The sequence below is a fragment of the Mustela nigripes genome, chromosome 14 (assembly GCF_022355385.1).
Source record: "Mustela nigripes isolate SB6536 chromosome 14, MUSNIG.SB6536, whole genome shotgun sequence".
Lineage (NCBI taxonomy): Eukaryota > Metazoa > Chordata > Mammalia > Carnivora > Mustelidae > Mustela > Mustela nigripes.
The window spans coordinates 37,761,861-37,786,191 of NC_081570.1; the positions used below are offsets into that span (position 1 = coordinate 37,761,861).

Below are 24,331 nucleotides of genomic sequence, written 5' to 3' on the forward strand. Positions count from 1 at the left end.
CTTGTAGAAATCCTAGTGTTCTATTCCCTGAATATTTATTAGCCAGCTACTATGTGCCTATAAGAACGTTCATTCTTTCCATAGAGAAGCTAGCAGTCTTCAATGCTATATATGCATTTCAATGAAAATCTACCCCTTGAATATAAAAATAATCCTGTGAGTTTACTTACCACCTACTGCTTTAACAAGGATAGTATGAATGATCAACTTCACTCTAACCCTAAAAGTGAAGAATCCAGAAATGATAGTGGGAGACAATTAAAGTTCAGTTCTTTCAAAGAATTCAAGTGGGAAAGAAGACTGTACACTTATCTTTAAATGGACCAGCCAACATAGAGCTGGATTACAGTCACTCTAATAAGATAAAGATTAGTAGCTTATAAACTTTATCCCTGTCTCTCCATTCTGTATTTTTATATATTTGGTTTACTTGTTTTCTCTTAACAACCCACTCAGGGCACCTGGGTGGCCCAGTTGGTTAAGCGTATGACTCTTGGTTTTGGCTCAGGTCATGCTGGGGTTGGGCTCTACACTCAAGGCAGTCTGTCTGAGATTCTCTCTCCCTTTCCCCTGCCCCTCCCACTTGTTCTATCTTTCTCTCTCTCTTAAATAAATCTTAAAAAAAAATTGTTCAATACACATATATTAGGAATCCACACCATATATCAGCTAATATTCTAGGTACTAGCAATTATCAATAAGCAGATCAGTAAGGTCCCTACCACCCTGGAACTTAGAGATTAGGAAAACAAGCATATTTTAAACAAAGATGCAAATAAAGATGAAAATAAATACATGATTATAAAAATCATGAAGCATAACTTGAGGGAAATGTACAAAGACAGGCTTATCCTTTAGGTAGACCAAATGAGGGTGGCTACCCTGCAAGATAAGGAATATTATGCTTTTTGACCTATGTGTGTACACATGCATATATATTACACACACCAGTGTGCTTTTATGTGTGTGTGTGTGTAATACATTCCACATAATAGGACAGATCTGCAACAGGTGAATTATGCCAAGCACACACTCTTGCAGCAGCAGCCTTAAACAAGGGCACAGCCATATACACACACTATGCAAGAGACAGTTCCACCAATACCAATGCTATACTCATAGTCTATGCTAGTGGTTCTCAAACGCCAATCCTTGGATAGATGGCAAGAGAGCTGCATCAGAATCACCTGGAAATGTGTTAAAAATTTAAAAATTCCAGTCTCCTTTCTCAACAATTTCAATTTAGTACCTGGAATGAATTTTTTAAAAAGTTCCACCTAGATGATTCTGATACTCTGTTAGATTTGAGTTCTCAGTCATACATTGCCTTGATTCATTACTTAACTGTCCCATACTTCCTTTATCATGCCCAAAAGCATGGCAAAGTACTCAAACTATGCTGTTCTGTGCTAGTAAACACAGAATAGATTGTCTTCAAGTAAATAAGCAAAGGTATTACAAGGAAAGCTATGATTTTGTTTTTGTTTTGTTTTCTCAAATACACTGACACACCTTATCAAAAAGCTTTCACTTAGGAACAGAAAAGACAAACTCTGAGATGATACTTATCAAAATGGAGGACACAAACTATTAGTGGTATGGCACATAATTTATTATGGTATCCAAAGTTATTTTGGATGATATACAGGATTATTTTACATGGCACATGGACATAGACTAAATAACACTGAATTACAAAAGAAAACTGATATTATCTTTTCAATTCTCTTTCAGTCAGAAACCTTCAGTTAGCTATTGGTATGTTTCCTACACCTCTCTATCGTTGCTTATCTCATTTTAAGAAATAGAGAGCATGCCTCAGAGCTTTTGGAAAACAACCTAGCCAGAACTTTGTAACATTGTTTTATTTATCTAGCCAGAACTTTGTAACATTGTTTTGTTTTCACTGTATCCTTTTGAGCAATCATCCATTTAAAGCATAAGATACTGATTTTTCATTTATAGTAGTGAGGTAAATAAAAAGTGAATTTAAAGAAAACAGCACAAATTACATGCAGATATTCTAAAAATTATAAGGATGGTCTATGAATGAAGTTGAGAAATAGTACTGTGCAAGTTATTACTAAAAGTAGCCACCAATTTCTCTGGTCTATGTCTCTCTTTCACACACAAATACACAAACACATTCAAAAAGTAATTAACCTAAACGAATAATCAAAAGCCACAAATTGCTGTACAAAGACATTCAATAAGAAGTCTGTTCTATCACTTGACATTGTAGCCAAAATAATGATATTCTATGATATGACAATATTGTTTGTCCATTTTCTTGACTAAATGATTACAATAATCTCTGACCATATATATAAGAAATGTACATTTATGTGCATTATGGCTTTTATGTGAAAGCCAGGACAATTATCATTCTGTGATTTATACTTACATACCTTATAATCCTTGGGTCTGTAGCAGCCAAGATGAGCATGATCTGAAAAAGGATGTACAAAAGAATTAAATTATAGATATTTCATATCAAAAAGAAGAAAATTTGGTTTCATCTTTGATTTTTGCTACAATTTCTATGTTTATTTGTTTATAATTTCTTTGATTTCTATGATTATAATTTCATACAGCAGTATTCAAAAGTATCTTAAAATCCTTCAACAATGCCATATGAGTAAAGATGATACACAGTAAGCTAAAATCTGTATCCATTCTTCAGTAATTAGGTGATTACACAAATACTATTTTCATTGGAGTTAGAGATATCAGAATATAGACCAGAATAATTTTTTTGTTGTTAAATCAATTCACCTACATGGAATGGATAATCTTTAGTAGATAAACCAGTTTATGATGAAATATAATTTGAATATATGTATTTGATAGGTATTGCCAAACTGCAAGTGTTCCCATTCTTGGGAGTCTACACTACAGTCAAGTGAGTATAATGGCAAGAGGACCAGCTTTAGAGTGTGGTAGCACAAGTGCACAGACCTTGTGACAAATACATCCATAATACAGTTCAGTCACTAGCACCTCCTGTATAACTTTGAACTTATTATTTAACCTTTCTAAGTCTCATATTCATCTGTCTCATGTATTTCTTTCATAAATTGTTTTAAATACTATATCGAGTATTACATGTGAGGCAATAAAATAAATAAAATAAATAAACTAACTTCATCATCAACATCATTAGTCTCAAGTTCTAAGTCAAACAAGCCTAAATGCAATTTCTGATTCCACCAATTATCAAATATATTACTTTGGTCAAGTTATATAAGTAATCCGTGTTTCATTCCTCATTTTAAAAGTATGAAGACAATGCCTACTTTGCCTCGGAGAGTCATAGTAATGATTAAATTATACCGCTTATGAAAGTTCCTAGCACAGTATCTCTAACAAAGTGGATCATAAAACTATTCTAACTCTCTCCTGGGATAAAGACCACTATATTGCAGATGCGGGTTTTGGGTTTTCCTCATTACTTAAAGAAGTCAACACTTAAGTATTATAATCTCTGTATATTGACATTCAAGCAAATCAGAACCATAATTTGCAATTCCACTTCCTTACACATTCTAGTCAAAAGCATTCTAACATTCTATATTTTATTTTACCAAACCACCTTATTAAACAAAAAAAAGAAATGATTATATATAGAGAGACCTAGGATAGTCAATAGTCAGTCAATTAAATAGCTTTCTTTTAAGGCACAAGATCTTGTTTGTTTACCAAGTGTCCTTTTTTTTAATTTTAATTTTTTATTTTTTATAAACATATATTTTTATCCCCAGGGGTACAGGTGTGTGAATCGCCAGGTTTACACACTTCACAGCACTCACCAAAGCACATACCCTCCCCAATGTCCATAACCCCACCCCACTTCTCCCAACCCCCTTCCCCCCAGCAACCCTCAATTTGTTTTGTGAGATTAAGAGTCACTTATGGTTTGTCTCCCTCCCAATCCCATCTGGTTTCATTTATTTTTCTCCTACCCACTTAAGCCCTCATGTTGCATCACTACTTCCTCATATCAGGGAGATCATATGATAGTTGTCTTTCTCTGCTTGACTTATTTTGCTAAGCACGATACGCTCTAGTTCCATCCAGTTGTCGCAAATGGCAAGATTTCATTTCTTTTGATGGCTGCATAGTATTCCATTGTGTATATATACCACCTCTTCTTTATCCATTCATCTGTTGATGGACATCTAGGTTCTTTCCATAGTTTGGCTATTGTGGACATTGCTGCTATAAACATTCGGGTGCACGTGCCCCTTCGGATCACTACATTTCTATCTTTAGAGTCAATACCCAGTAGTGTGATTGCTGGGTCATAGGGCAGTTCCATTTTCAACATTTTGAGGAACCTCCATGCTGTTTTCCAGAGTGGTTGCACCAGCTGGCATTCCCACCAACAGTGTAGGAGAGTTCCCCTTTCTCCGCATCCTCGCCAGCGTCTGTCATTTCCTGACTTGTTGATTTTAGCCATTCTGACTGGTGTGAGGTGATATCTCATTGTGGTTTTGATTTGTATTTCCCTGATGCAGAGTGATATGGAGCACTTTTTCATGTGTCTGTTGGCCATCTGGATGTCTTTGCAGAAATGTCTGTTCATGTCCTCTGCCCATTTCTTGATTGGATTATTTGTTCTTTGGGTGTTGAGTTTGCTAAGTTCTTTATAGATTTTGGACACTAGTCCTTTATCTGATATGTCGTTTGCAAATATCTTCTCCCATTCTGTCAGTTGTCTTTTGGTTTTGTTCACTGTTTCCTTTGCTGTGCAAAAGCTTTTGATCTTGATAAAATCCCAATAGTTCATTTTTGCCCTTGTTTCCCTTGCCTTTGGCGATGTTCCTAGGAAGATGTTGCTGCAGCTGAGGTCGAAGAGGTTGCTGCCTGTGTTCTCCTCAAGGATTTTGATGGATTCCTTTCTCACATTGAGGTCCTTCATCCATTTTGAGTCTATTTGTTTACCAAGTGTCTTGAACCATTACAGTGACTAGCTGAAACATTAATGTCTTGCACACAAGGCCAACTTTACGCTTTAAGTCAGTAAGACTCAACTTACTTCAAGTGCTTTTCAAAATTAAAAATAAAAATAGATCCCAGCTCAACTTCTCTTCCATAAAGTCTAATAATGTATAGCTGGCCACAGCAGCAGAAATAAAAGAATGATATGGACATAATGAACCTAATTCTCCACACGTGCTAACTTTGAAAATTAAGGTAATAATTTCTGTACTTGGTATATATCCTTTCTGGCAGCTAATGTAATATTAAAATTATCAGTATATTAAAACTCCAGTATGTCTTCTGCTTTCCACAAACCATTTATAAATCTACCCTAACAGAGACAGATTTATAATTTTCTTTTATTTTTAGAGATCCAGCTGTTAACTGAGGTTCCCGACGCTTGCACTTCATCACCTTTACTGATAATTACCCACTAACCTCACACTAACTGTATTCTAAAAGCAGGAGATAAAGGAGATAAAAGTCATGGCCCATGCTTGTGAAATGCTTGTAATTTACCTTGGTTAAGTTACACAAAGTTGAATAACAGCAGCATAAAAGAAGAGGCTAAGCGAGAATGGTACAGGCAATTAATGTTATTTTAAAAAGTCATATCAGAGATTAATCTCTCAAGGTTGAAGTCAATCAGAGAAAACTTCCTAAGGAGGAGAAAGCTAACCTGAGCATTAATGGATGGGTCACACTTAAGAGAAGTATGAAGAACAATCTGAGGGGTTTGAAGTGGCGGGGGGTGGGAGGTAGTGGGTATTATAGAGGGCACAGATTGCATGGAGCACTGGGTGTGGTGCAAAAATAATGAATACTGTTATGCTGAAAATAAATAAAAAATAAATTTAAAAAAAAGAGAGAAATATGAAGAAAAATTAGAGCTAATTCAGACTGTGCATGTATATATGTGTTTGTGACCTTGATCACCTTTGACTTTACTTCTTTAAACCTCATGTTTCTTGATCTGTAAAATGGAGATAAATAATAGTATCTAAAATTCTTTTTTTTTTCTTAAAGATTTTATTTATTTATTTGACACAGAGAGAGAAAGAGAGATCACAAATAGTCAGAGGCAGGCAGAGAGAAAGGAAAGCAGGCTCCCCACCGAGCAGAGAGCCCAATGTGGGACTTGATCCCAGGACCCTGAGATCATGACCTGAGCTGAAGGCAGAGGCTTTAACCCACTGAGCCACCCAGGCGCCTATAAAATTCTTGATTATTGTTAAGTAACCAATGAATATTAGTACTTAGAATCAAGGCCAGCAGAAAACACATTCAATAAATGTTAGCTATTTCCTGGTTCTCTAATAACCTCATGAAATAGAATAGGTGTTATGAATTGAATGTTGGTCTCCTCCCAAAATTCCTATGTTGAAGTCCTAACCCCCATAGTGATGGGACATTTGAGTAGTAATCAGGATTAGATGAGGTCATGCAGGCAGGACCCTCATGATGGAAAGAGCATCTTTCTAAGAAAAGACAGCAGACAGCTTGCACATGAATATGTGCTCACACACTCTCCCTCTCTCTCTAAAGCTGTGTATACAAAGATGAGGTCATGTGAGCATACAGGGAGATGGCAGCTTTCTACAACTCAAGAGAGGAGATCTCAGAATGAAACCTACTTTGCTAGCACCTCGATTTGGGGCTTCCTAGCCTCTAGAATTGTGAGAAAAATAAACATCCCCTGTTTAAGTCCCCTGTCTATGGTATTTTGCTGTGGCAGCGTGAGCAGACTGGTAGAACACATAAGATGAGTAGGTATTTCTGCTTTACATTTCAGGAAGCTGACCTCCTCTATTGTCCAAAAGTAATGGAACTAAGGTCTTTGATTATTTCACACAAGAGAATCAAAATGCCTTTAGTCTCAAAAATGACATCACATTCTGGATTTGTTAACAAAATGGATGTGATATATAATCAGATTAGTCAGGTATCAAGTAGTGACTAACTGTATGTGTTAAAAACAAATGTGGTGGGGTGCCTGGGTGGCTCAGTGGGTTAAAGCCTCTTCCTTTGGCTCAGGTCATGATCCCAGGGTCCTGGGATTGAGCCCCACACATCGGGCTCTCTGCTTGGCAGAGAGCCTGCTTCCCCTTCTCTCTCTCTGCCTGCCTTTCTGCCTAGTTGTGATCTCTCTCTCTCTGTGTCAAATAAATAAATAAAATCTTGTAAAAACAAACAAACAAACAAATGTGTTAATCAGTCATCAAAATATTTCCATAGCAACCATCTAATATAGAAACAAAGATCCACTTTGTACAAAGGTCACCATTTCTGCTGGGAGTATTCTGATAACTTAGAGCCTTTGCATCCTTCCTCTCTCCACAGTGGACCCTCACCCACCAGGCTCAAATATGACTCAGTCCTAAAGGGCCAGTCCTGACTTTAACCAAGAAGGGCTTAAGAAACTTTAATCTAAAACTTAGCATCCCTGTATTAGCTCATCCTTTCTATCAAAATAATTCTTGAGCTCCATTCTGATGATTACAGCCAATATGTGTTCCCTATGAATCAATTCATATTCTGGCAACCTCTACAGTATTCCACCTGGAAGGGTACTGTTATCTTCTTTTTTTTCATGGTTTCAAGGAATTGAACCCCATTCTGGTAGTGAGTGCTACTACTATTGCAAAACATCCCTACTGATGAATGTGTGTACCTACAAAACTTCAAAGAGTATTCCCCCTGGAGTCCTTTATCAGCAATTATCCTATTACTATTTTAATGCCCACATAACATCCTAAGGTTGGCCTCTGCTCTCCTGTGAATCTTCGTGGAGCACACAGCCATGTATTTGTTATATGCCAGTCCCTGTAACTGGAAGCAAAGCTAAGATGCCCAGCTTTATGAAATAAAACCAGGGTTTAATATCTCTTAGGGGATCCCACCTTCTAAAAAGGAAAGACATATAACATGTGTTTTCTGTCTCTTGATCACTTTTGATACCTTCACCAGAAACTGGTTACTCTGACCTCTGATGTTTTCATCTTTCTTATTTCTATTGCTTTCTGAAATCTCATCAGCAAAAGACTCAGACTTTCCCCATTTTTGTGTGAAGTTTAGCAAACAGCAAACTTATCAGTGGCTGAAGAATTATGATCATGAAAAGATAAACTAATGTCTAATAAGCACATGAAAAAACATTCAATTCCCTTAGTCAAATGTAAATTAAAGTTTAAATTAAAGATGTAAATTAAATTAAATTAAAATGTAATTTCATTCATTAATTAATTAAATGTAAACTTAATTAATTAAATGTAAATTAAATTAAAGATGTAAATTAAAGTGAGACAGGACTGCCTATCCACTAGAATGGTTAAAAAAAGGCAATAATAACAAGTGTTGTCAAAGATGTGGAGAAACTAGACCATCATACATTGTTGGTGGGAATGTAAAATGTCAGAGCCATGTTGGAAAACAACTGGCAATTTTTTAAAAAGTTAAATACAGATTTATCATATGAACTGGTAATTCCATTCCCAGGTATCAAAAAATAAATAAATAAAGACATGTATCTATGCAAAGACTCCAATGAAAATGCTCAAAGTAGCACCATTCATAATGGCCAAAAGTGGAAGCAACCCAGGGACTCAAGGTGAGAATATAGATTTATTGCAAATGGGTATGAGAAAATTCCTTTGGATGATAAAAATATTCTTAGAATGGATTGTGGAGATTTTATAACTGTGCAAATTTACTTAAAATCATTCAGTTGTGTACTCAGAATAGGTGAATTTTATGATATATAAATTACAGCTTACTAAAGTTGATAAAAATGTTTAATTAATAATAAAAAATGAAGAAACTAAAAAAGGGATACCTAAAATGATAGTTTAGCTGCCCACTGCTCTGTGAGATGAGGCACACATTTAAATAAAAGCTGAAACAAGATATCTTGCTAGTAAGTATACATATAAAATGACTATTTGCTATTTTACTCAGAATAGTAAAATGTTACCATTTATTATCCTCTATTCCAGTAATGACATACTAGCTTTCAGAATATAATTTCCAATTTATTTTACTTTACAAACAATAACCACCAAACAAAGAGGTTAGTTGAAGCTCATAAAAAGATTACAATCTTAGGTGGAAATGAAACTCATAAAAGAATCTTCAAAATGAAGAGAATAAGAGAAGATTCCTTCAAAGAGGAGACAGAATCTAACATCTTTTCATATTCTAAGCAAATAAAAAAGGGGCCAGGATGATGCCCTCAATTTCCTCCTCAAAAATACCAATGGTCGGATAAAGCTTATAAACATTCTTGTAACGCAAGACATGCTGGATCTCTTCAAAAGGACTGCACAAATTACAATTAGAATTATATACTATGGAAATTCCAGATAAAGATAACGTGCTTGAAAAACTTGTCTTAAAAAAAAAAAATACATGTAAGTGGAAATAGAGTAAGTGGGAAGAGTGGTGGGAGGAAGGAAGTTGGGGCAAGAAACCCTGGACCCCAGACCAACCAGGACTGTTCTGGAACTCTCCAACAAGCCACTTAACCTGTCTAGGCCTCTGTCATTTTTCCTGATCAAATATAGTTAAATTCATCCTCATGCTATTATTATGATGACTAAAATAGTCAATGGTGGTGAAATGGTATCCTATAAAAATTTAATTTTTAGGTAGGATAATTTGGCAAGAAAAGGTTTAAGAATTTCCATTAAAGTCACTAATGAAAATTCACTCTATCATAAGAAATTCCCATATGCATTTTAATAGCTGTTGAGACCCTAAAGCACAACCACCCAATGGCTAGACAAAAAAGGCAGTCAAATGATAGGAACATTAAAGTAGAGAAATGAGATGGAAAAACTCTTTACAGTAGAAGGGCAAGTAATAAATGTACAAAGAATAAGGGAATTTTAAAAATCACTATTTGGCAAACTTTACAGCAATAAATTGTTTTAAGCAAGAATCATCAATGTATGCTAAAGGAGTCAAAGTCGAGGTGACAGGATATAATAGTCTTAAAATATCTCCCCATTAATTACAAAGGGAAGAGATAGCACCTTTATGATGCAGAAACCTAGCAGACCCCATCTTAATTAAAGAGCAAATGAGTATCACCAGTAACAAAGAAGTATCACATGCTTTCTGACATGTTGCACTGAGAGTAACACATCACATCTGTTGTATTCTGGGGGGAAATGAATAATCTAAATTAAATCATGAGGGAAAATCAAGCAAACCCAAATTGAGGGACATTCAACCGAATTAACTGGCCTATGCTCTTCAAAATCATCAGTGTCAAACACAAAGATAGATTAGGGAACTGATCCATTTTAAAGAAATCTAAAGTGTTCTGCAGTTCCTCAAGTACGAATCCTTTACCTTTAACTTGAGGAACTACAGAACACTTATTAAAGAAATTGAAGAAAACACAAAAAGATGGAAGACCATTCAATGCTCATGGATCAGAAGAATACACATTGTGGTGCAAAAACAATGAATACTGTTATGCTGAAAAGAAATAAAAAATAAATAAATTTTAAAAATATGTCTATACTGCCTAAAGCAATCTATACTTTTAATGCCATCCTGAACCAAAATTCCACTGGCATTTTTCAAAGAGCTGGAAAATACAATCATAAATTGGTATGGAACCAGAAGAGAACCTGAATTGCTAAGGAAATGTTGGAAAAGAAAAACAAAACTGGGGACATCACATTGCCGGATCTCAAGCTTTACTATGAAGCTGTGATCACCGAGACAGCATAGTACTGGCATAGAAACAGACACATAGACCAGTGAAACAGAGTAGAGAGACCAAATATGGACCCTCAACTCTATGGCCAAATAATCTTTGACAAAGTAGGAAAAAACATACAGTGGAAAAAGGATAGTCTCTTCAATAAATGGTGCTGGAAAAATTGGACAGCAATGTGTAGAAGAATGAAACTTGACCATTCTCTTACACTATACACAAAGATAAACTCGAAATGGATAAAAGACTTCAATGTGAGGCAGGAATCCATCAGAATCCTAGAGAAGAACATAGGCAGTAATCTTGAGAGCCACAGCAACTTCTTTCAAGATATGTCTCCAAAGGCAAAGGAAACAAAAGTAAAAATGAACTTTTGGGACTTCATCGAGATCAAAACCTTCTGTACAGCAAAGGAAACAGTCAACGAAACAAAGAGGTAACCCAGGGAATGGGAGAAGAGATTCACAAATGACACTATAGACAAAGGGCTGCCATCCAAGGTCTATGAACTGCTCAAACTCAACACACACACAAGGCAGATAATCATGTCAAAAAATGGGCAGAAGACATGAACAGACACTTCTCCAAAAAGACATACAACCGGCTAATAGACACATGAAAAAATGTTCATCATCACTAGCCATCAGGGAGATTCAAATCAAAACAACATTGAGATACCACCTTACACCAGTCAGAATGGTCAAAATTAAAAAGAGAGTAAAAAACAAGTGTTGGAGAGGATGTGGAGAAAGGGGAACCCTTCTACAATGCTGGTGGGAATGCAAGTTGGGGCAGCCACTTTGGAAAACAGTGTGGAGATTCCTCAAGAAATTAAAAATAGAGCTATCCTATGACCCTGCAATTGCACTATTGGGTATTTACCCCAAAGACACAGATGTAGTGAAAAGAAGGACCATCTGTACCCCAATGTTCATAGAAGCAATGACCACAGTCGCCAAACTGTGGAAAGAACCAAGATTCCCTTCAACAGATGAATGGATAAAGAAGATATGGTCCATGTATACAATGGAGTATTATGCCTCCATCAGAAAGGATGAATACCCAACTTTTGTATCAACATGTACAGGACTGGAAGAGATTATGCTGAGTGAAATATGTCAAGCAGAGAGTGTCATATGGTTTCCCTTACTTGTGGAGCATAAGGAATAACATGGAGGACATTGGGAGATAGAGAGAAGTGAGTTGGGGGAAATTGGAGGGGGAGACCAACCATGAGAGACTGTGGACTCTGAGAAACAAACCGAGGGTTTGGAGGGAAGGTGGGTGGTAGGGGGGTAAGGTGGTGGGTATTATGGAGGGCATATACTGCATGGAGCACTGGGTGTGATACATAAACAATGAATTCTGGAACACAGAAAAGAAATCAAATCAAATGAAAATGAAAGAGAAAAAAATCCCCAAATGCTGGCATTGACTGAAAAAATGTAACACGTTTATTGTTAATTGTTATAAAGTTAAACTGCTGAAATGTGTTTACTGAAAAAAAAAAAAACTAAACTAAAGAGACATGTTAACTGAAGCCCATGCATGATGTGGAATTTCTTTTGCTATGAAGATATTATGAGGACAAGGCACAAAATCTGAGTTAAGTTTATAGATTAGTTATTATTATCATATCATTGTCAATTATCTGATTTTCATGATTATATCACATAATATCTGCATTAGTCTCCTCATGCTGCCATAACAAAATAACATATAGACTGGGGAGGGGCTTATACAACAGTTCTGGAGGTTAGAGGTCTGAAATCCAGGTGCCAGTGCAGTCAGGTTCTGGGGATAGCTCTAGTTCTGGCTTGAAGATGGCTACCTTCTGCTTGTGTCCTCATGAAGCAGAGAGAGAAAGCAAGATCTCTGGTTTTTCTTCTTATAAGGGCCCTGATGCTATCATGAAAGCTCTACCTTCCGAATCTTAACTAAACCTATTTATCTTCCAAAGGCCCAGTTTCCAAATACTACCACATTGCAGGTTAGAGCTTCAACATAAACATTTTGGAGGACACAATTCTGTCCATAGCAATGTCCTTGTCAAAAAAAACTAAACCAGGGCGCCTGGGTGGCTCAGTGGGTTAAGCCACTGCCTTCGGCTCAGGTCATGATCTCAGGGTCCTGGGATCAAGTCCGGCATCAGGCTCTCTGCTCAGTGGGGAGCCTGCTTCCTCCTCCCTCTCTCTCTCTGCCTGCCTCTCCATCTACTTGTGATTTCTGTCAAATAAATAAATAAAATCTTTAAAAAAAAAAAAAAACCAAACCAAACCAAAAAAAAAACTTTATATACACACACAGAGATGGAGGCGGGGTTGTGCTGGGGAGGAGACAGAGAGGAAGAGGGAAAAGCAAATATAGTATTTGTGGATTCTGAAAGGTATATAGGGATTCTTTACACTGTTTCAACTTTTCTATAAATCTGAAATTATGTCTAAATAAAAAGTTTAAAAAACAAAAGCTGACCTCACTATTAACCTCTCTGATTGTACCTCTACATAGGTAGCTGACTATGGCAATCAAAAGTTACTAGAAACTCTAACAGTTCTACTGGCAAGTACCTAATAATTATCAAGAGAAATCAGATGCTTCAGTGCATTCCAAAAACATCTTCCAAAGGAATATCTATATTGAAGTTATTTTTTATTTTCTTGTTCTTAAACCTTTTGTTCAATGTCCATACATTTCTTCCAAGAGGGGAAACAGTATAACATCTGTTCCTAATTTCATATAATCTTCTATGGTGGTTATTAAAGACTTATTGACTACCACATCTATCTTCCTGCTAATGCTAAAACATGAAAATAAATGAGCACAAACTCTGGATGTTCTCAGAGAAAAATATATCATTTCCCCATTTTAAAAAAAAGATTCTACACTACAGTTTAGAAACGAAGAGAGATGGACACTCACGACATCTTATGATCATGTTTTTTTCACTGTCTCTCTTCCTTCTATGCCCTTATCAATGTGTAGTGAATTAATTTAAAGGCTGCTCAGGAAGGCTTGCTGAACTGACCAACGAATGATTCTAGATATTAACACTCAAATATCCCTAATTACATAATACTATTTCATCTTCTTCATAAAAGTCATCTTCAGATTGAATTTAAGAAATAACTTCTCTAACCCTTAGAACCAGGGCCTATGATAAAAAAAGATTCCTATAAACTAAACTTAAAGGACATTATCTTTTCAGAAATGTAAGCATTATTATAATGACAGTGGATATTAAGGCCTGTGTGCTAAGGCATTTTACACGGTCATATATACCATGTTATCTTCATTCTGTAATATACTGACTATCAAAGTTGTTAAAATGATTTGTTCAAAAATGGCCAATTTAAAAGTGACAAAGTACTTAAATATATCTGTAAATGTATTCCTAAACCCATAACCTTGAACTCTTCTTTACTATGGTGTTTCCCAAAGCCTTTTCCACAAACTAAGGAGTATATGTTAAGGTAGGAACATGGTTCCATAGTCAAATAAACTTAGAAATTGTTGAGCAAAGCAAAATCAAGTCTTTCTTTTCCTTCACTAAGAGGTTATCAGTCTTTAATATGCTACTATGTAATTTGAATCTCAAAGAGGGAGCTAAGTTTATAGCAGCACAGAAATTCTATTATTTTTAGACAGTACCTATCTGGGTGTCCCACAAGTTGTAAAAAGTAGCAGTATGCCTTATTATCCACAAACACAGCAAAGAATCTATTTCTGTTCATTGATGCAAGTGAAAGGCTTGGCTGTAGCCAAGGCAACTAAAGCAATGAAGAGAGACAACCTTTAACTTACCGTTGTGCATCCTGGACCATCCATCTCTTTCACAGTCTCTGCCAGAAGATCCAAATAAAGCATCAGCCCTGGGACTTGGGGGGTCGACCTAGAAGAAGAAGGACTGAAAGTCAAAAAGAACCTAAATGCTCTTAGTCTCACGGCACCAGAAAATCAACTCAAGCACATAGACTGTGGTCATCAGGTTAACAGGATAATGCCTGTGTGATTCAGGCATGTTCTAAAGCCAGAGCTTAGTTGACTATTTTGCTGTTCATGTTTAAATAAAATTGAAATTAAACTCCAGAAATTTTTAATTATAAATTTGAGTCTATTTTAAAATTAACAAATTTATAGTTGAAATGTCCATTACCCCATTGTCTACTTGGCCTTCCATTATAAAACTACAAAAAGAGGAATCTATTTTGCCATACTTAAAAAGCAAGTTTAGCCATTTGCTACTCAGACAGATGTTGAATTCAAACAGTGTCTTTACTCAGCTGTGTTCAGAGCCCAGCATGCTCAGTGCTTTATAGTTCACAGATTATTGTAGTCAAGCACGTTTTCTAATGAAAAAGAAAAGAGAGTGATATAAAGTATAAAAAAGATGGTTCTATTCATCAACATTAAAAACTTCACCCATAAAAGAATACTATTTTTTTAAAGATTTTTATTTATTTATTTGACACAGAGAGAGAGAGAGATCACAAGTAGACAGAGAGGCAGGCAGAGAGAGAGGAGGAAGCAGGCTCCCTACTGAGCAGAGAGCCAGATGTGTGGCTCGATCCCAGGACCCTGAGATCATGACCTGAGCCAAAGGCAGAGGCTTAGCCCACTGAGCAGCCCAGGTGCCCCAAGGATACTATTTTTTAAAAGATATTATTTATTTGACAGAGAGGGAGAGATCCCAAGTAGGTAGGGCAGCAGGCAGGGAGCCCGATGTGGGACTCGATCCCAGGACCCTGAGATCATGACCTGAGCTGAAGGCAGAGGCTTAACCCACTGAGCCACCCCTTAAAGGACACTATTAAGAGAGTGAAAAGCAAACCATTTAATAAAAATATATATTTGCTAATAATTATCTATAAGGCATTAATATCCAGAATATATAAAGAAGCTTCTACAACCCTGAAAAAAACTTCTCAAAAGTAGGCAAAGAACTTAAATACATATTTCTCCAAAAGATATGCAAATGACCAATAAGCACAAGAAAAATTTTCAGTATCACTAATCATTAGGGAAGTACAAATCAAAATCGTAGTGAGAGATACTACTTTATGATGTGAATGTACATACTGTGACAACTATACACTAAAATGGCTAAAATGGTAAATTTTATATTGTGTATATTTTACCACAATTTTTAAAAATTTTAAAAAATTTTTCAAAAAAGGAAAGTGAAAAGATCAGTCATAGAATGAGAAAAAAATATTTATAAATCATACTTGATAAGGATTTAGAATCCTAAATATTTAAAGCAAACTTGCAACTAAATATCAAAAGACAAAAAAAAAAACAATTAAAAGAGGACAAAGAACTTGAATGCACATTTCTCCAAAGAAAATATACAAATGGCTAAAAGATGTTTGACATCATTACTTATTAGGGAAATGCAAATCAAAACCATGAGAAAAAAAAAATCCACAATGAGAAACCAATCCACACCCCCTAGGATGGCTATAATAAAAAGAAAACAAAAAGAATAGTAAGTGTTAGTGAGACTACAGGTAAAGTGAAACCCTCTTACATGGCTGGAGAGAAGGTAAAATAGGACAGGCACTGTGGAAAACAGTTTGACAATTCCTCAACAAGTTAAACATAGACACACCACATGGCCCAGCAATTCCACTCCTAGGTATTAAATTAGGCAAGAAAACAGGTACTCAAGTGGAAACTTGTGTATAAATGTTCATGGAAGCACTATTCATATAACCAAAAGATGAAAACAGCCCAATGTCCACCAACAGATGAATGAATAAACAAAATGTGGTATATATCCATACAATGAAATATTATTCAACCATAAAAAGAACCAAGTACTCATACAGGTTATAAAATGAATGAAACTCGAAAACAGTGTGCTAAATGAAAAATCCCAGATAGAAAAGTCTACATATTATATAATTCCACTTAGATGAAAAGGCAGAATAGAAAAATCCATATGGGAAGCAGATTAATGGTTGCCAGGGGCTGAAGAAAGGGAGAAATGGTGAGTAAATGCTTAATGAGTACAGGGTTCCTGTTTAGGATTATAGAAAAAGGAACTAGACTTCAGCAACAGTTACAAAACATGTACTTACTGCCACTGAAATTATATACTTTAAGATAGCTGAAGTGGTACATTTCATGTTATATTTTACTGAAAATAGAAAAAAAAAAAAAGATCCTATTCTGTATCAAGGAAAAAGTAAGTAATTCTGCTTAACTTTTCTGGGATTGTTGTGCCAGTTTGTTTGGAAGCATGCTAGTTGATTTCTTGAAACTGTTCCTTACTAGGTTAAGACTGTTTTTCTCACAACGTATGCAAAACTAGAATGTCTTTCCTAAAAGTATTAATTCTGTACATATGCATGTGTAAAATTATTATTATTTTTTGAGAGATGAGGGAGAAGGGAGGGAGAAAGAAAGACAGAGAGAGGGCGCATACAGAGGAGGAGGCAGGGGCAGAGGGAGAGAGACAATCTTAAGTAGACTCCATGCCCAGCTCGGAGCGAGATGTGGGGATCATCTCACCAGCCTGAGCTCACAACCGGAGTCAAAATCAAGAGTCAGACACTTAATCAACTGAGCCACCCAAGAGCCCATGAAATTAAAATTCTGTTTATCAATTTATTAAGTGCTTTTGAAATCATGAATGGCTACAGGGGAAGAAAAGATATCTCTATGTAAATACAATTGGAAAAATCCTGTTTCCAGGATTTTCGATGTAAGCAATTTTCTTTCTTTCTTTCTTTCTTTCTTTTTTTGTAAAGATTTATTTATTTATTGGAGAGAGAGAGAGAGAAGGGGAGGGGCAGAGGGAGAGGGAGAGAATCTCAAGCAGACTCCCCGCTAAGCCCAGAGCTTGATGTGGGGCTCAATCTCATGAACCTGAGATCACTACCTGAGCCGAAATCAAGAGTCAGACTGAGCCACCCAGGCACCCCAGTGGAAGCAATTTTCTAACTGTAGCCATAGAAGCATGCATTTTTTTTCTGTTCATTGGAAAGCTGTGAAGGAAATCTCTTCAACGAAAACATTAAAGCCTACACTCAGCAATATTAGGATTATTCCACTTTGAACACTGGTGTGAAAAACAGTAATTTAATGAGCATTGGAAGAGCAATTATTTCCCTCAACAATTTTTTTTGTGGCTAACTCCCACTATTACTGGTTATTTTGCACTAAGCATTTTAATCAAAATGCTACTATTCCTTCAGATTAGAATTTAATATATCCTTTCGTTTCAACTTAATTTACAACTATGAGCAGACATAAAATGAAAGCTTTTCTGAAACTGCCATGAAACAAGCAAATCTTATCTGGATACATCCAAACAACAACAAAAAAATGTGGTCAGCACCTATAAACCAATTCTATAGAAAAAGGACAAACATAATCACAATAATCTCAATAGAATATTATCATTTAAAAGTACCCACTATAAGTTTTCTTTTTACAATGAAAATTATCTGTTACTAAGGTTAAAAGCATAAAGGATTTATAGTCAAATGTAAAAATGGAGTGAAATGTTGTTTAATATAATTACATCTAAAATTAAGAAAAATATATCACACACAAAAAATCTGAACTTTCTGATGATATATTTTCAAAACCCCATTAAGACTACCCAAGAAGCATCTTTACATTTACATTTACATATTAGAATTTAGAAAAAATGAATTAGACATTAAAGTCAGAAATAACTTTATAGATAACCCTAAAAGTTGTTTTACTTCTGTAGGCACTTAAATCTTAACATTCATTATTGTTATTACAAGCTTTTGTTAAAGAAATGCTTTTAGGATAAAAATTCTTTACAAAAATTCAAGAAACTATGAGAATTCTAAGGAAGTCCCCTATTAAACATTCTGAAATATTACAGACCCTTAAGATTACCCGAAGTTTACTTGACTATGACATGAACACAAGCTCTGAGCTTAAACCATATCAAAAGCAGTCTTCTGTTTGGGAAGATTAGAACTATGCTACCCTAAGTTATTCTCTTCACGTTCAAAGGCCTTCCCATCCTCATCAAATAATGATTTGCTTCAAAGATCCATTATATAAGGTTTATCCAAGGGACATAATATCAAAGAAAACTTAACTCTCCATTATAATTTTTAAAAAGGCTAGAAAAGGGGAGTCTTCCTTTTCATAAAGAAAAGCTGGTCCTCTTTTAAAACCCTACTCTGCCATTTTAGTACTAATGTCAATTACATCTAAGTTCAATTTGTAGAGTTATTACACTGTCCAGTGTAGAAGAAGAAAGGAAATGAATACTTATAGGAGTTAACATGGTATTCATAATGGAACTTGATCTCTGTCGGGTTTAAAGACTGACAAAAGAATGTTCTTTTACTCTAAGTTAATTTTACGTTTTAGATTGCTAGGCTAACAGTTCAGGAAAGAAAATTTTGAATAGAAGCCAGATTTTGAAATAAGTTTCAGAATAACATTTTAGTGAAAGAACAGATTAGCTTGGTTTCAAATGGAAATGTTTAAGAGAACACATACATGTCTAATCACAAATGGAGGTTTATCTGTTTCTTTTTTGAATTCATAGGGTCCCAGATTTAAATGGGCCAGCCGCCGCCTGGTGTCTTCAGATAGCTCACACATGCGTCTTTTTGTGTAGGGAGATGGAGAGTGTGATTTTGAAGAAATGGTAGGCTGTTCGTAGTTTTTTGCATTTATGCAATATTTATTTCTCTCAGGTGACTTGGATTTTTTCTTTTGTGATCTTGATGTTCTGGTCTGCAGTCTGCCGTGTGATTTTTCAACTGGAGCCGTATGGTAAATAAATTTATCCTAAACATTAAAAATAAAAATTAACTTGGGCAGAAGATATATGTAGGGATATTTGTATATCTATAAATTACACATAGAAAAAGACTTCAAAAATTAATTTAAGGCACATACAATCTATCAAACCCAACTAGATTAGTCTTTCTTATCTATGCTAAGTTACTCTTTGTCTAGTAGTTAATAAAGTCCATGGTATTCTTAAGTCTAACAAGTACTTATGAAAATAAAAGCATAATATTTAACCACTTGAAAAACCTAAGAAACAAGGTCAGAAAAATTAGTTTTCAGTGTACTAAAAAATTAACAAAAACACTGGTTTATCATTTGTAATTAAGTTTCCAAGTAATTGGTTATATAATTTAAGAGGATTTTTTTTTTTTTTTTTTTTTGGTTTGTTTGTTTGTTTTAGGAGTGTGTGTGTAAATGTTGGGGGAGGGAAGTGGGAAATGGATGGAATCTTAAGAAGACTTCATGCTGAGCATGGAGATCAATGTGGGGCTCAATCTCACACACCTGAGATCATAATCCCAGAGGAAATCAAGAGTCAGAGGCTTAACTGACTGAACCACCTGATGCCCCAAGAGGGCTCTCTTTAGTAATGTTACAAACAGACATGACTAATTTGTTGCTTATGAAATCTTTCCGGAGACAACTATTAAAGTTAGTTTCATTTATACTGCTATGATTAAAAACATATATACAATGTGAACATCTGAAAAACAGCTTTATACATATTTTCATGAAATATATATTTGGATTATATAAGGTGATTAGAATTTTAAGATCTCTTCCAAAATAAAACTTTACAATTCAATGACCAATAGTCATATCATCTTAATTCTGGTTCCATATTTTTATAAAAGTAAAAAGACGTAAAAGACACATTTAAACTTCAATGACTAGTACTCTACTAGTAAAACTGATTAGCAGTCTAAAAATTTTTAAAAAGTAAATGTTACCTTACTAAATTTTTTTTTTGTGTTATTAGGATAACATTTTATTTAGTCTCTGCCTTATGGGTGCCTTAAAATTTGGATTACAAGTAAATAATATAAGACCTCTTGATTCATTATCTAGAATTATAATATTTCTAATATTAGAGAAAATGGACAGGTGAGAAACTTTGTCTTCTTAACTTTATTTAATCATTTAAAAAAACCCATCACTCCTACCTCCTTCTCTATTTTCTCAACCCCTCCTTCCCTACTCATTAAGGGTATCTATTCTAAGTAAATATTAAAACAGAAATGTGATATAGAAGGGAAGAGGGTCACATATTTTTAAAAAGAAGATAAACAGGAAAAATATATATTTTCCTAACTGGAAAATAAGTCCTTGAATTTCATACAAACCTGCAGCATCAGATTTTTTCCTCATCTCTCCTCTACAGCTGTTGATATGCTCCCGGTCCTTCTCCCACCTTGCTCAATGACTTCAACAAGTAATTCAGAATTTCCTACCTTATCACACTTCATCTATCTCTATGACATCACACTGAGGCACAGAAGCAGGAACATTAGCACACACAAGGACTTCTGAGGTGTAATAAATGTTCAAGCAGTGAATCTTTCCAAGACCTTGGACTTGGACTTCTATTTCTCAGCTTTCATTGCTTTTTTCCACATCATCTTAGATTTCATCATTACACAGATCCATTGCATTTGAAACTTTGATAATCCCTTGCTGACCAAAACTACTTTTCCTCATTCTACTCCTTTTATTCTCACTGAATCTGCTACCGGCTGACCTCTTTTCCCCCAGACCTTCATATATTTTTAGTATCTCTTACCTCCAGACCCAGATAAACCCAATAGCACCCACTTCAGCACTGCTGTGAAGTTCCTCCTTACCTGCCTCTGATTATACAAAACCTAAAATAACTAACCCCATCTTCTTCCTTCATTACAACTTTTGAATGTTGAATACTATAGAGGAAGTTCTAAACTGTGGCATATGTAGTACAGATACATGCTGTCTAATTCAACCAGATCCTTAATGTATCCTGTTACTGCACAGGAAAACTTAAAATAGTGGCTGTTATATGCTGGTAACAAGATGGCTCCCTTTGGCCAACAGGATAATAGCTTGGGATACAAAGAGAGACTTGAAAAGTGCTATTGTCTTTTACTCCTTTTTTTGAAAACCTCCCTGCTTCCATATGAATGAGTCAAAATTAGCCTACTAGATGATGAAAGTCTTGTAGCCACCATCCCAGCTAAAATCAAGCAAATTATGAGAAATGTAATGTCCCTCCCAGACCAAAAACTCAGCCAACTACTAGATATGAATGAAGCCATCCTAGATCATTCAGCCCTGGCCTCGTCAGTTCAGACCAAAAAGAATCACCCAACCAATCCACAGAACTGTGAAAAATGGTTTGTTTTAAGCCACTAAGTTAGTGTCACTTTTTACACAGCAAAAACTACCTGATGCAGCATACAAATTAATACAACTACTATTGATATTGAACTAATTAATACTAAATTCTACCTTTAGTAGGTAAAAAAAGTAAGTAGAAAACTAGTTTAATTAAAACTAGTTTAATTTCAGAAAAATCACAAAAATATAATTTTTTCAATCCATTCAACTGGTGACAGTTGAAAATAATATGCCAAAAGGAATAAAGTTTATAAGTATTTGTAAACTTAAATATTTTTATAGCCTCTTTTACTCATTCTTCTTCTAAAAACCAAAATGGCTTGTCTCATTCTTATTTTTGAACCTGAAAATGCTGCTTTGTAGTCACTAAAATTTTAATTGTAACTAATACTCACTTTTTAAAAAGCAGATTTATCACATTCTTAAATAAGATCAAATAAGATCAAAATTCTGGCTGTTAACATTTAAAATTTTAATGTGCAAGTGTATACTTTGTTGTGCCTACCAGATAATGTTTTCTATCTTGTATTTTAACTATTGTCTTATCTCCTAATTATCATTTTAAAAGAAATCTTAGTAACAGCCATCAAATTCATTAATTATATGTTATGTGCCAGACACATCACCTATTCTCTACTTTAATCTTTACGGCAGTCTTGTGAGGAAATTGAACCCAGATCCATCTGATTCTGAGGCATATTTCCTTAAACACTGTCTGATTCTAAGACCTATCCTAATTTCTTACATCTGTTCAGTAAAGAACAAATAACAAATACTGAAATAGCAAGTTAAATAAAGAAATGAGTCTTCCCAAAAGTTTACAGAGGAAAATGTTAGTTCCTAAGCCTAATGAGACTACTGATGAGGGCACAATTTTACATTTACAAAAGACTTTCAACCAAGCTGTACACTTGGCATGTCCTTTTCTGTGCATATGCCATAGTTCATACCAAAAAAAAAAAAAAAAGACTTTTCTATCCACTCACTAGAAGGACATACCCCAAGGAGAAGAAAAAATTTTTATCTGAGTTCAGGTAAAATACTGTTAACAATTTACAAATATACACAGTGCATAACTCAAAACAGGTCAGTAACATCTTTGCATTTGGTAAGCATAGTTATTTAGATCTCTAATAGCTGCATTTCAGTTTGCATTTCAAAGATAATTAACTATAGCCAAACAGGCACACTATGTATCTTGCTAAACAAAATAAGAATGATCCCCTTGATAATTTTATATAATCGCGCTTTACCTTTCTTAGCTTACATCACTGTTACTGTCCTTAACAAATGTACTCTGAAACTGAGAATGCAGTAAATTAATACTGCACTCTTTCCATCATAGGTCCAGTCCTGTCTTGTTTGGGTCCTCTGGGCTTTATATGTTAGTGGCTCTTCATCACAGCCTAGTCATTGTTACCTAATCATAATGCAACTGCATATGAGTGAAGCCTAGACATTACTAGCTAACCTATGGACAAGGCTGTAAGATGATCCTAGTGACTCAGTGAAAAAGTTAGACAAGAATGAAATATTAGGTCCAGATATCTCAGTTTACTAAAGGCAGTTTATACAAACAGAGAAAGTACTTAGGTTGGACTGTCCAAGCTTCCCTTGGTCTGATTACACCGTATGGCCATCAGATTGAGCAAGAGTCATATAAGAATTAGAGACACTCAAGAAACCATACTCATTAAACACCAATATCCCTGCATGAGAACCTCTGGTCACATTTGCTAAAAGGTATCCTTTGAACTTTCTGCAGCCACCTTTAACTCGATCTAGTTCTCCATGGGACTTTTTGATCTCAACACCTTTCTGGCAGGCTGGTTAAAAAAAAAAAAAAGGCCAATGGAGTTACAAAATAATAGCAATAACATCATGGCGCCTTCTATCATGTATACCATATTCTCTCCTCTCCCATGTAAGATGCAACCAAATTGCTAAATGCCTCTGATAGTTGTTTTCTTTAAACTGAAGAATAACCCCCCAAAGTGAAAAGAGTTACAGCCAAAATACAAGAATAATTCTTGCCCAATGCCCATAAATATGAACAAATAAGTTAAACAATTAAATACTTTAAATAAATGAGTTCAACCTGAGTGCGGCACTTCCTTGAACTTATCAGACATTCAGTAATCACTGAGGTTGTAGAAAATTCCAGCTTTGGAGCAATTCCCTGAGGGGAAAAAGGGTAGTATTACATATTTCAATTTTTTAAAAAATAGAATTATTAGTGATAAAATTATGACCTGAAGTAACAGATACCTGTCAAGATTTAGCTGCTTCATTTGTTAGTTTGACCTTATTAAAGATAAAGACAATACAGTGATGCTAAATTTTGGCAAGAAACCATTTCATTGCTGATGACTCCCATAGAAGTGATTATATTACCTTTATGTATGTAAAAATTACTATATTTTTTCATTGTCAAGAACTTCCCTGTCAAATTATTCT

At 35.1% G+C, this 24,331-nt stretch overlaps 1 protein-coding gene across 5 annotated transcripts in view; it reads right to left on the reverse strand.

Moving 5' to 3' along the window:
• Window positions 1-24,331, reverse strand: part of SPATA6 (spermatogenesis associated 6) — a 137,258-nt gene that overhangs the window by 61,687 nt on the left and 51,240 nt on the right. For all 5 annotated transcript variants that reach the window (XM_059374666.1, XM_059374667.1, XM_059374665.1 and 2 more), the window contains 4 exons: window positions 23,973-24,053; window positions 19,205-19,498; window positions 14,510-14,597; window positions 2,409-2,449 (listed from right to left, as the gene is read on the reverse strand). In XM_059374666.1, coding sequence (XP_059230649.1) covers window positions 2,409-2,449; window positions 14,510-14,597; window positions 19,205-19,498; window positions 23,973-24,053 — 504 coding nt within the window. The remainder of the gene's footprint in view (window positions 1-2,408; window positions 2,450-14,509; window positions 14,598-19,204; window positions 19,499-23,972; window positions 24,054-24,331) is intronic.